The 13,900-nt window shown below is 31.0% G+C and overlaps 1 protein-coding gene across 1 annotated transcript; it reads right to left on the reverse strand.

The window, feature by feature from the left end:
- Positions 1 to 9,997: 9,997 nt before the first annotated feature.
- LOC132752356 (protein toll-like) lies at positions 9,998 to 13,626 on the reverse strand. Its single transcript, XM_060742668.1, has one exon. The coding sequence runs from the start codon at positions 13,330 to 13,332 to the stop codon at positions 11,074 to 11,076; it is 2,259 nt and encodes a 752-aa protein (XP_060598651.1). The 5' UTR covers positions 13,333 to 13,626; the 3' UTR covers positions 9,998 to 11,073.
- Between the last annotated feature and the right edge of the window lie 274 nt (positions 13,627 to 13,900).

Raw genomic sequence — 13,900 nt, forward strand, 5'->3', positions numbered from 1 at the left:
TACATTACATGATCGATGGATTACTTCTTATCTATCTGTCTTTTTATAACAGCTTGTTATCTTATATTAAGCTGCACTAAAGACGTCTATAGATTTTTAGTCGCATATATAATGTTTCTGTAGCTGAAACTGAAATGTTGAAAAGTAAGCTTTATCCTACAAGTAACAAATATACATTAAAAGCAAAGATCAACAACACATTACTTAAACTGAGCGATGAAAATGAATATATATTATATAAAGCATATTTCTTTCAGTAGCATGCCTTAACCCATTACTTCATGAGCATTTTGTGAAAAATGGCTGTTTTCATTGAAAAGTCTCCCGTTACAAGTTCAAATTGCTATAATACTATAAAAACTGCTTCAACACTAATCAAACTTGTCACAAATGTTGACTGGACCATTGTCCTTGAACAACATGCTCAGGCTTAAATTTTCCGTTACCATGGCAACGAGGGGACATCTCAAAATTGCCAAAATCACTATTTTGCGTTGATTTTTTCCATCAAAATTGATTTCAAAGTGCTGCAACTTCTCAATGGATTGAGATAGAGTCAAATGCTTTTCAGTGTTGGTTACACGTTACCTTATGATCAATCTGGGGTCATTTATAGCCTCTCACAAGTCCAAAATTTCTCAAACAAAAACGAGTGTTGGGGGCCTAAATAAGGCATTTTTTCACCATTAGAGACAACAAAAGAGGGGGGGGGGTGTAAAAGGCGTTAAAAGGCGTGTATATGACGTAATGGGTTAACAGAAAATGATGAAAATACTTGAAATTACCAAAAATCGCGTTTTTCCATGTTTCAACATGGCCTGTCATATAAATTTGAAGAAAAATTGTTGTTTTGTAGATTTTTTTGATTTGTTTCATTAACCCATTACTTCATGAGCATTTTGCGAGAAAATGGTTGTTTTCATTGAAAAGTCTCCCGTTACAAGTTCAAATTGCTATAATACTATAAAAACTGCTTCAACACTAATCAAACTTGGCACAAATGTTGACAGGACGTTGAAAGGCGTTTAAAGGCGTTATATGACGTAATGGGTTAAGATCTTTTCTAATTTTAAAAGCCAATTACCAAATAAAAATCCAAATATGCAACAAACCCAAACTGCATCATTCTAGAAAATAAAATTGTGATAAAAACAATCAGTCACTCATTGCACGTAAAATATTAATTATTGTCTCTTTATTGTAAATCATCCCACTTTTCCTAAAAGCTTAGTACATTTTTAAGGTAGATTTTCTTATCATTCTGTGGCTCATCAAGGGAGCATGCAACTTTAAAATTTTAAAATAGGCTGAAATTAATATTTATCCAGATTGCAACCCAAATTCAAAAATATATGACCCTGTTGAGGATTGAACTCACGACCTTCAGATAGCTCTTGTAACGTTTAATTTTGAGAATGACGCGCTGCCTACTGCGCTACTGAGGCATTTGAACGTTTCACATGAGCACATTTATATGATGTTCTTTTTAAGACACTCAAAAGTCTCGTTTTAATTTCTATGTTAACAAGAAACCAACCATAAAATACGACCCCTTATGTAATGTGCTTTACATGTGTTAACATCAATATTAAGAAAGTTATCTACAACAAAATTTAACATTAATAAATATATTTGTAGTCAGGTATTTATTCTTTTGCAATAGTATGCCTCATATATCTGCAAAATCTGTATACCGCCTCCCTGGTCGAGGGGTTAGAGTCGATGACTTCTGGTCCAGTTACCTCTCTGGCGTGGGTTCGATCCCCGGGAGATGCTTTGGTAGTTTAGCACGGAGGAAGGTAGTCTAGTACTTGTGTTACTCTCCAGGAACGATGGTTAAGAAACTACCCGCCTATATGAATGAAATACTGTTGGGAAAAGGCATAAAATGAAACAAACACACAAAGTAACCTCTGTATCAAATTCCCATATATAGGTTCTGTAAAAGTAATTATAAACAATATTATTACCGCAATTAAAAATAAACAACAACAATAAACAATAACAACAGAAAGTTGAAAACAAATTGGAATCAGTTCGATTGAGTCTGACCAACACATTCAAATTATCAATAATATTTATTCATAGATAATAATACAAACATAAAGAAACGACTATTTGTGATTGCAGATAGTTATAAATACAACTAGACGATAATAAGTATTACGATGTCTTTAGTTCAAGAAATATACAACAGTTAGCCAAACCCTAGGTGCAGCTTAACACACAAGAAGATGTGTATTGATGTAGATTTAGTTCTTATCTTGTGGCATGATTTACTTACTTTAGTGATAAAGTTACCGTATGTTCTTAAAAGTGGGAACTTCTTTAGGATAATGTTTGTTTGTATTTATTACATTGTACTTTTTGCATTTAGGTTAGTTAATGCAGTGTCAAATATTTGCAGTAATCGGTCTGAACTCTTTCTTGATTATTAAAATTTTATATTTATTTTGGCAAACTAAAATGCAAATATTTTATATCATGATTATCGTATATATAATTATGCATATTCATTTAATAACTGTTATGGTTTCAGAATTGCTCGCTGCATCTCAGAAAGGCTAATAAGTTATAAGATACAATTATAGTGTTTTATATACGAATATCGTTGCCTTCATTGAAACATAACGAATAAAAAGTTTGCAAATAAGCAAGGCAGTTGAATGGAATGAACACTCTAAGCTGAAACAGAATTGAATCAGTTACAGCACAATATAATAAAAACTTCTAGAAACAAACATCTTTGCACTGCTTTTAAACTAAACTACTGACTTACTTTGTTTTCGTGTTTGTTTTGTTTTGTTTTTTTGTTTTTGTTTTTTTTTAACCCGGACACAGGATTTGTTTACTCATCAGTAAATGCGAACGAGTGAATAATTCATGCAGTAAAAGGAACATGTTTTAATTATAGTTATCAATCATAGAATATTTAATAAGAATGGTTTATCATTTTTATAATTACTAATTGTTTAATAACTGAAATTATTGTATTACTATGTCAAAGTGTTTTTAATCTCTTTGATCACTAACCTTTTTTGGTATAAACAATTTATAACAAGTTATATTTCCAAGAAGTTTATATAACATACAATAATTTTATACAATATTATGATCAAATGTATTGAACAGCTTGTTATTCTCTCCACGTTTAACAAATTTCAGTTTGGGCTTATAGTTTTGGCAATTTTCTTTCATATACGTTTTCTTTTCTGTATTCTTTGAATTTATTTTTACTAGTAGGTAGTAGGTGAAACAAAACAATTCATAATGAATCATTTAATGCTCTTATTATTCGATTGGTATTCAAGTATTTTGAATCGTTATCTTATCTGTATTATCATATAATCATATTAATAACATAAGGTGAATGCTCACGACTCACGCATGCCAAGGAAAGCAAATATTTGTCCTAAACAGTTCATAGGTTGGTATGAGTATTTCGTTATATCTCAGAAGATACTAATTATTTAATCAAAGTTAAAATTCAAAGAACGTATCCACCGTACTGGACTGTTATCTAATATAAAATGTTATGACAACATGAACAATGCGTTTCTACCATTTTGCTACCAATATTGTTACTTTGTCCTTCCCAGTAAAGTTTAGAGGCTAATGTAGAAATGCATATAAAGCTATAGTATTTCATGGTTTTTGACTTTATCAAAATTGTTATACATATTGTTATGTAAGTGTTTAAAGCTTTAGAAAAAGAAAGTATCTCAAGAGTACCGCTTGCATTTGTAAGTCCCATTTGGGAAATGATTACAAAAGTAAAAATGAAATTTGGTGTGTTTAATAAATTGCTGCATGCTGTCACAGATGCATTTCAAATTATGAGTCCTTCTGGGCAAACGAAGCACTAGAATATTAGTCACCAGCATTTACAAAACGATGTTGTAAAAATATACATGATATATGAAAGAACATTAGTACAGGCAAAGTTTTATAAACGAGTTATTGTATAATCCTTCTTTTAATTTAAAACATATCTTTGGTTGTCTATTGAAATGTGTAAGAACCTGACAATAGGACACAAGCATCGATTTCAATTCCTATTCATTTAATCTTTAGCGATTGTTAGCGCTTCTTTCCTTATTTACATAATTATGCTAAGCATCTTATCATCGAAAGAAACACGTTTTCCCACGAACATTTCTGTACTTGCCTTAATACAAATCGTTTATTCACAGAATAGCAACGGTATCGTGTAGGTTACATATTTTACATAAAATAACAATTTTCATGTATAATGGACCACATCATTTGATAAATAGATAACTTCTTATATCAGATGTATATAAATAAGTCTCTTTATTACAGCCTGCTGTCCTATGTTATGCTGTAACTAAAATGTCGAAAGATTTTAGACACATGCATGTATATCGTTACAGTGTCTTAATGTTAATTAATAAGCTTTAATCCTACTATTATTTGACTTTAAGAGCAAAATTAACGAAACTGAACAAAATGTGTGTAAATAATTCAGATTTTGAAAGCGTTAACAGGTTGCAAAGGGTATTGCCCCGGATGAGGATCGAACTCAAGACCTTCAGGTAACTCTTGTAAGATGTGATAATGAGACTGACGCGCTGCCTACTGCGCTACGGAGGCACATGAACACAAAAAAATACGAAAATATTAATATGATGCCCATTTTAGACACTAAAAGTGTCCTGTTAATAACTGTGCGAGAAAATACATGTACTTTAACATAAAACTACATTGTACTTGAAAGTCCACCTTAACTAATTTAAACTAGATAGCCTTTTTTACATAGGTCAAAGTAAGAAGCAGTTATATTGCCAAATTAAAAATAACGGTTACAAGAACATTTATCTGGCATTCTGTTAATTTAATTGAATGTATTGTTAATATGTTTTTCTTAGACTTTAGACATAGATCCATATTTTTCTCATTGTTCCAAATTGATTTTAGCAAAATAATTGCCTTAAACATTAGTCAGCTCCGTCCCTTACTATATGATAACATAAGGAGCATTTGGCCTGAGAGGGTTCTGTACTTAATCTGAAAACAATAACGAAATGTTTTAAAAAGTTATTGAAAAACATTGCATCGTCTTTTGTATTTCATCTTGCGTATCAACTAAATTATTTTTCATCATAATCAATAAATCAATTATTATTATTCATCATGAAGGATAAAGTTATGAATCATGCAAACTTCATACGTTTGAAACATTGAAATCCAAAAGTACATGCGTCGGGTGAGGATGGAACTCACGATCTTCAGATTACTCTCATTATGTGTGATTATGAGACTGTCGCGCTGCCAACTGTGCTACCGAGGCACTTGAATACACTTAATAAATAAATATAGATTTATCTAAGTGGTATGTCTACTAAGATGTTAACACGATATTTTGACATATTGAGTTCCAATTTTTCTTCAGACCACTTATTCTTTTAAAAAGTCAAAGATGCTGGTAGGGGTATTATTCGCCTTTAGTGATAGGTCTATGTTATGTTGTTAACATTTTGTATTACAATGGTCTTCAACCGAGTCAAACATTTTTAGGTTTAAAGAAACGTATGGCATATTAAGTCTAAAAAAAGACATTGTTTTCTTTCTCAAAAAGGGCAAACTTGCGTTTGTTTCATGTTGTAATTATAATGGATATTGAACAATTGAAATGCTTATCCTCTGATCATGCTGATAGAAAAAGCGCTGAATGTAAATGTTTTGACAAATAAAGCAACACTGATGTAAACAAAATACGTATTCTCTAAATGTGTACTAATTTTCAATATAGCAAAAGAAACTATAGATAGTTCAGCTATCTGACAAATTGATATCTTTTTGAAAACCTTACAAAGCAAATACATTGTAGAATAATTTTTTACAAAAATGGCATTTGCATTTTCGAGGCTTAAAGGGATACTCAGGCAAAATAATGACAAAAATATTAAAATGATCTTATGTACTCAAATCACGCTAAAATGACATTTTAAAGTCTCAGTATGAATTTATGTATAAATTCTATATATTTTAGTTTTGAAGCGTAAGTATATCTAAATATATTAAACTAAATTGAGACGCCAAGAGAATCACCGAATAGTTTTATAACAAGTCATGTGACATGAACAAATCCTGGAAGTTACATTGACAAATATTGTGAATATTGTATGATAGAAACAAGTCAAAGTCAATCATTTGACAAGTTCTTTAACATTTCCAGAGTTCATTGTGACAACTATTGTGAAAACCTAGCGCTCTAACCTGACCCGCGCGGGTCAAGTTAGGAAACCGCCAATTTATTTTTATATGGAGAAACGTTTTGTTCCTTTGACTGTCTAATGTATTTATTTTGAGGACATTTACAAAATAATGAATGAAAACTTCCAAACTAAGAAATTAAAATTTTGCCTGTGTCTCCCTTTAATCTGCCTTTAAAAACTTTTTCTATACTTATTTGCCTATGTAACTTGAGATTTTAAGTTCCTTTAAACACAATATATCGTATACGTTTTTCCCAGGACTATTGTGTCACAAAATGAAAAAGTAATAAAAAGTCTGTCTTATACTGATTTTAACATTTTAGGATTAAGACGAAAAGTATTCATAATTTTCCTGTATACTGTATATTCATATTGTCTGGGACTTACGTTGAGGTAAATAGTTCTATAAACAGACGGCGATATCTGCATGCTTTCTATCCAAATCGCATTTAAGAAAATAATTTTATTTCAAGATAAATAAAATGATTAATCGCTTGCTTCTTTCATCCCATTATCCGCCAACTATACTTTCAAGTCTTTATTTTATCTTATTAGAAAAGTTCACTAATAAAGAAAAACACGAAACTGCATCATTATGTTTTATGCCATTCTTTTACGACATCATTCCTTTTATAATATTATTTAAAGGCACATTATACCTAGAAATGCTTTTATTTTTATTTCTTAAAAGTTGTGTAGTTTGATGTACTTTTATAGTTTTCATTGGCCGATGACTTGAACAATCAGTTTCGTTTGTTGTTTGTTGGTAATTAGTAAAATTACAGTGAATTAGTATATATTGTATAAAAGTCAAAATATTACTTTGTTTACATTTTGCTACTTTTATGACAAACAATGTTACATTCAGCGCTTCTTTCTTTCTTCAGGCCATAAGCGTCTAATATGCTCTTAAACTATTATTCAAAGGTTATAAAACTGATGTTAATATTTTTGTAAATAGAGAAAACAATTATATGTCTTTGAGGCGATACTAATCTCATCTTTAGGTAAAACAAATTCACTTCATAATTTAATTTAAATCAATGACATTCTCAGTGAATTTTCGTAATTTGATATGCAAAAAAATGTATTCTTCCCTATATTCTGGTCAAGTTAATTTGTTACTTTCTTTAAAAGAAATTAAGTTATTCGGTTTAGTAAGTATTTTATCCTTAACTTGCTTCATTCTTTTAACTTATTCGTCCGGCATTGGTTTTGGAAAAAAATTCATTTAAGGGATTTCTAATATTATCATAATACAAAACTTGCTTGGTCAGACTGCACGAATGCTAAAACATTTACGTATATTGTCTATTTTAGAGCTCTTAATAAGATTATAGGTAAATCGATAAAAATAAACCATAATGGTTACTTTTTGATGAAAAAAAGAATAGAACATAGTTACGATTACAAAATATATTCTCACCATTTTAAACTAACATGATTGCTTTTAAAAAGTGACTTGCATAACATGATTTTATTCAACTCTTTCAATACACTCAGTATTAAATCTACAATCCTTCAATAGCCTCTATAGAACCACGTCTGTATTAGTCAGATCAATTCATTTCATTGACCAGACAAAGCTTTTAACATAATATCGAAGTTGCTTTGTAAATAACAACGTTGTAGTTTTGGTTTATTATGTATTTATAATTATGAATAATCATCTGGCTAGCCATTTTTATTGCGCTTTGCTATCGTATTTGTTAGTCAAGAGACAAAAACTGAATATTTATCTTAAGTTTATAGACATAATCATACAGTATATGTTGTGGTAAATTTATAAACAAATAAAAGAAGAAATCAAACACTCATGCTCAACATAAGTAGAATTTAAAGTGAATTGTCAACACAATAAAATTAAAGGCATAAATAATTAAGGTGATAGTCTTAAGTATCATACCTGACAAGAAATCACATAGAAAGATTCGATATTATATATCTATACAAAGGACATGATAATTTATTCTTGAACAAAAGAGCATTAATCATCATTCAAATGTTTACACTTAATGAGCTTAAACTTTATCAACATTTTTGTTAAAAAAAATTTATAAGAAAATCCAAAAGATACAATTGTTTATTAATGATTAAAATTTGAAAAAAACTTTTGGAAAATGTAGACCAATCCATTAATTTAATTACGTTTAACATGTAGACAATAACTAAAAGCAATTGAAGCATTTACTACATTTAAATTATTGAATATTGTATAAGTGGATATTGGTTGATGCGTCACAAAAATGTTGCGAATGTCAAAACGTGGACGTTTTGGGTGCGGACATATTTGCGAAAATATGACTGAAGATATATCGTGTTATAAACTTTGACATCATTTATCCATTAGAATCAATCAAGTCAAATATCTACACAGTTTGTCTTTTCTTGAAATTGCTACAAGCCTCAAAAATAGCCAGAATGAACGGAAAATGCAACCGCTGTAGGCAGAAAAGTATTTTCCAGGCTGCCGCTGTCGGTCACATGTAGATAAAAAGGAATATGTTGGTTAGTTACGATCCAAGGAAGCCAGTTTAGTGAGGACAGAAATGTTCTCAAAGTGGTTAACACTCCCGAGTTAAAATCAATATCACTCTATTATTAATTTATTTATGTATAACAAGTGCAATTGATCTTTAGTGTTAGATGTTTTGATTATGATAACTGAAGTATATTATAAAATGATTTGATTGATAAGCTGTGATGTAAAGCGTTCTCGAAAATCTTAAGTGATCATCTTTCAAGTAATATGCATTATTCCAAATTACTTGACTTTCTGTGTGTAAGTGCATTTGTTAACCAGCAAATAAGTATCCTGTGACTAACAAGACCGGGCCTTATTTTCGATCGGTTATTTCAATATTTTAAAAGACTTAACTGAATAAATGTAGGAATTAATAGACCACGATGTCAATATGATAAATACAACAATTCATCTAATTTCTAGGTTGTGTGCTACAAGGTTTGCACGATTTCCAGTTGTTTTGTCTCTTTACTATGTGACTTAGTTAATTGGTCAGTGAATATAATTATGCATGCTTAAATGTCGAATCACTTATTAATTTGTAATGGCATGGCTAGACACAATAAGGAGAGTATCGTGATAGTTATTCAGTGGCTAGTTTAGCCCTCGGGGGTGGAGTTAATTCTCATTGACAATTGGTCACAGCCATTGAGTTTTTCACCGCTGATTTACAACTGACATGAGTTAAAATGTCGGTCACTTGCCGAGAATAGGTCAGGAATCAAATAGGTCTTGATAACTATTTGAAACGCTTCATTCACGCAGAAGGAATTGTTTTCGCCCGTTTTGTGTTTAGCTGAAATCTTAATCCAAATAAGCGCCACTTTGACTCATAACAAAAAAACGCATCATTATATTCAACGCTATCAATGTCTCTTCATGTTTGGTTATAACACAAATGGTAAGTATCGGGTGTCACAAACAAAATGGTTACACGGTATGTTAAACCAATCATATAATTATAATTCTCACCGAAGACATTTTATGGCAAGGCACATACAGCATTTTGTTCAAATGTTAGTAACAAAATTCAAATGCGATAAAGCATTTTATAAAATAAACTTTTGAAAGTCTACGGTAGTGCTTTAATGAAATTATTGTCTTATTTTGCCTGCCCCTATCCTCCCAGTGTAAAAATCAAACATATTGGCGAAAACAAAATTATATGAAGAAATAACTGTAACTCAGACTTTTTCTTATCAATATATACAATGAAATAATTACAAAAAAGGTACACAGTAATCCTTTCTTTTTACTCTTTCTTTGTTAATAAAATATAAGTTTTTTAACATACAGTAATAAAGTGTACATAACATATAATAAACTTCTGTCCAGATAATACAAAAGCAAACAGGTTTTTTTTCACACACGAAACACACGCACACACACGCTCATCGGCACCCATACACCCACATTTCCAATTCATAAATACCCACAGGATTTACAACTATACATATTTAGAACATAACGCACACACAAAACAGCACACATACCTTTCCGGTACCATCAGCAATACGATACTCGAATTAGTGTAAACTAATATTTAAACAAAAACAAAACGGGAAAGTAAAGAGGGTGAAAGTTAAATATAAAAGAACAAGAAAAAAACAACAAAAGATACATCGAAAGTTTCTGAATGCTTTTAAACATAATTGTTTTTTATTTCATGTTAGTAAGACATTTCCCATCTTTTTCCTACGTTTAAGCATCCATTTTCTTCTGTACAAAATAATACAAATGATGCAAACTATTGTTATTGTCTCAAATGCAGTGACAGTCGAAGATATAATAAGTTTACGGTTACATATTTTTTGAATTCTCTTTATAGCAGACTAATCGATATTTATCGAAGTTTCATCCTCAGACATACACATTAAGTCCTGTTGCTCCTTTTGCAACTGCTTTAAGTTAACGAGCCATTTGATAGAAGACTTGCGGGCACATTGTGAGCATAGAAATGGGTTTGATTTCATAATGAGTGATCGTTACATGTGTTATATATTCGCATCTGGGAAAATTCTATTCCATTTTTGAAAATGAATTTCAAGTTAATCGCGATTAAATGTTATACATTTTTCAATACATAGTCAGCTCAAAATATAATGTAAAATGAGTTAAATTGTGGTGTGCGTTATCCTTTTTTACAACTATATATGTAATTTTTAGCCACCAAAAGAATAAAATTGTGTATCTGTGCTTGTAATTAAGTGAGATATTGTTTTCAAGTTTCTAAACTAATATTCTTTATTTTTGAAATATGCTATTAAAGTTTTTTTAACAGAGTGTAAGTATTATGTATTCATTCTATATCTAAACCTGCGTCTTTTCCAGCAATGAATTACATACGTTTCCCCATGTGGTACTAAGAACAAATTCATTATTGTCAACTTTCCATAAAATGCGGACATTTCTTCTGTACAAACTTTTCAATGAAGGCATCATTAACTCCTCCTCTACATTTCCTAATATCATCAAAACAATTGGTTTCCCCTGCATATATGCCTGATTAAACTCGTTTTGGCAATATGAACTACGACAAAAGTTATCTGACAATAGAAGGATGACAACGGAAGCTCTGTCCAGGCATTGTTCTGTTTCATCAAGTAAAGTGAAACCAGGTCGAAAATATTGGTCTCCAGTACATATAAGATTTCGATCTGTTTCAATTACCAGTTTAAGATTCTCGTTAAGTTGGTTAATCACGTGGTCTTGTACAAATTGGTAATCACCGCTACTGTATGAAAGAAAGGCAACAAACTCGTACTGTCCCTCACCCTCTTTAAACCTGGCTAAAACATTTTCCATCTGTCTCCTACGTTTAAGCATCCTTTTTCTTCTGTACAAAATAATACAAATGATGCAAACTATTGTTATTGTCACAAATGCAGATACAGTCGAAGATATGATGATAAGTTTACGGTTACATATTTTTTGAATTCTCTTTATAGCAGACTCATTGATATTTATCGAAGTACTATCCTCAGACATACACATTAAGTCTTGTTGCTCCTTTTGCAAGTGCTTTAAGTTAACAAGCCATTTGATGGAAGACTTGCAGGCACATTGTGAACAAAGAAAAGGGTTTGATTTCATTATGAGTAAACAACGATCGCCAAAAGATGAATGCGACCCTACGCAAGGAACATCATTGAGACTTCTTATAGATATCTCGTCCAGGACTTTAATGTTATTGTTACTTACATCTAACTGGCGTAGATTATGCAAGTCCATCATATCAAAATGTAATTGTTCAAGTTGATTGAATGAAAGATCAATTACTTCAGTGTTTTTGTTATACTTGAAAAAAGTTTTAGGAATCTTTGGAAGGTGATTGTTTGCTATGTTTATAATACGTAGTTTACTGTGATAGGCAAACAACTTTTCAAAAAGGTGTTCGTTGTTTTCTAGCATTTTAAACAATTTATTATTAGATAGCTCATATATTTCTAAATTTGGAAAACATTTGCTTGGACGTACCATTTCCAGCCCATTATATGAGATGTCGACATGATAGAGGGAAGTAAATTTGAAAATTGGACATACCAAAATAGCATCCAAATATTTAAAATTATTATTCCTACCAACGAATTGTTTAACTTTCCAGTGTAATGGTACATCAATAATAAGTGTAGAGTTATAAATCCATACTGACACCATGGAAGGTAATATCCCGCTCGCATTAACAACTGAAGGAGTGAGGAAGTTTTCAATATGTAAATATCGACCTTTATCGGTAACCTCTGAATATTTGAATACCATGTTTTTTCCCACATATTTTCCAGGAATGAGAGAAACAGCGCTTACTGGTAAGACAGCATTACTTATATCAATGACTTCCAATTGAATCAAATTGTTTTGTTCGACATAAAATCCAGATAGATCTGATAGAATTGAGTATGATACATTCAAACTCTTTAGAGAACTGAATGATTGAATAATCCTGCTATTATTTACGAAGGTAATTTGATTTCTGCTTAAATCAAGTGTTGATATTTGTCTTGGTGGTATATAGTCCAAATCTGTTTGACTAATGACGTTTTCGGCCGAATACGACCCTATTCCAGACATGATAAGCCTCTTTAAGGCAGGTAAAGCACTTTTCATTTTCAGAGTTTTTAAAACATCTGCAACGAGAAGTCGGTAACATTTGCTTACATCTAATGTATGGACTGAAGATAAACCCACAAACGCGTTTTCATCAAGTTTGAAATCTCCTAAATGAATTTTCAATTCCTTCAAAGCCACCAATCCTTTAAAGCATTCACGAGAGAAGGTACCGAAATATTCATTTTCTGTTATGTCATTGAACTCGATGGTAAGCACTTTTGCCCAGCTTTCATGAATGAAACTTGAACTATTGAGTAAAACGCTTCTTTCATCTCTTATACAGTCTATAAAACGTACGTGTACGTATTGTTTGAACAAGAGTTTAGGTATGTAATTACATACAAGTGTTTTACGGTTTTGTTCCTTACATTGTTTGTGGGTTCTCTTTGTATTCCCAAATTCCACAAGCAAAAGATACATAACAAGTACTCCAACACAATATCTTTTCATTATATTGATCATGGTTTCAGTTTATAACACGCAATCCCTTTTAATGTAATTATCTGTATAATAAATCTTTAAACATACATATTAGGTATTTAGATTATTATCAATTATCTCAATAGAGATAATTTCACTTGACGTTATTTAAACGACTTTAAAACCAGATATTCCTTCACGTGCAACGACGCTCACACTCTTTTATTTCTGTAATAGATCCTTTCACGGCAAAAAAAACTACAATTTTTCGCTTTTATTCAGTGAAATAAACCACAAGTGTCCTATATATTGCTAACAAGGAAGTTTTCATAACGACCGACGAGGGTAGATATAAAAGAATAGGAGAGTATTCAGTTTCATAAGTTGTTATAAACTTTTTCATGGATCGCACCTGTATAGGAATGTTTCAATCAGTGCGCTCTTTGTTGTATATACACTTATTATATAACAAGTCTTTGTGTTATTCTCCCGATATTCAAAGAGAAACGCCTGACTTCGTGATCTTTACTCGCACTTCGTAGTTTTAAATTACAGAATGAAACATGAAACCATTCTGATCTTAATCTCTAAAGTGTCGGTCGATTTGATA

The sequence above is a fragment of the Ruditapes philippinarum genome, unplaced genomic scaffold, assembly GCF_026571515.1.
Source record: "Ruditapes philippinarum isolate M1 unplaced genomic scaffold, ASM2657151v2 ctg9770_1_1_1_1, whole genome shotgun sequence".
Classification (NCBI taxonomy): Eukaryota; Metazoa; Mollusca; class Bivalvia; order Venerida; family Veneridae; genus Ruditapes; species Ruditapes philippinarum.

Excerpts from the sequence above, each read along its gene's own strand:
- LOC132752356 (XM_060742668.1), bottom strand. The coding sequence starts at position 13,332 with ATGATCAATATAATGAAAAGATATTGTGTTGGAGTACTTGTTATGTAT.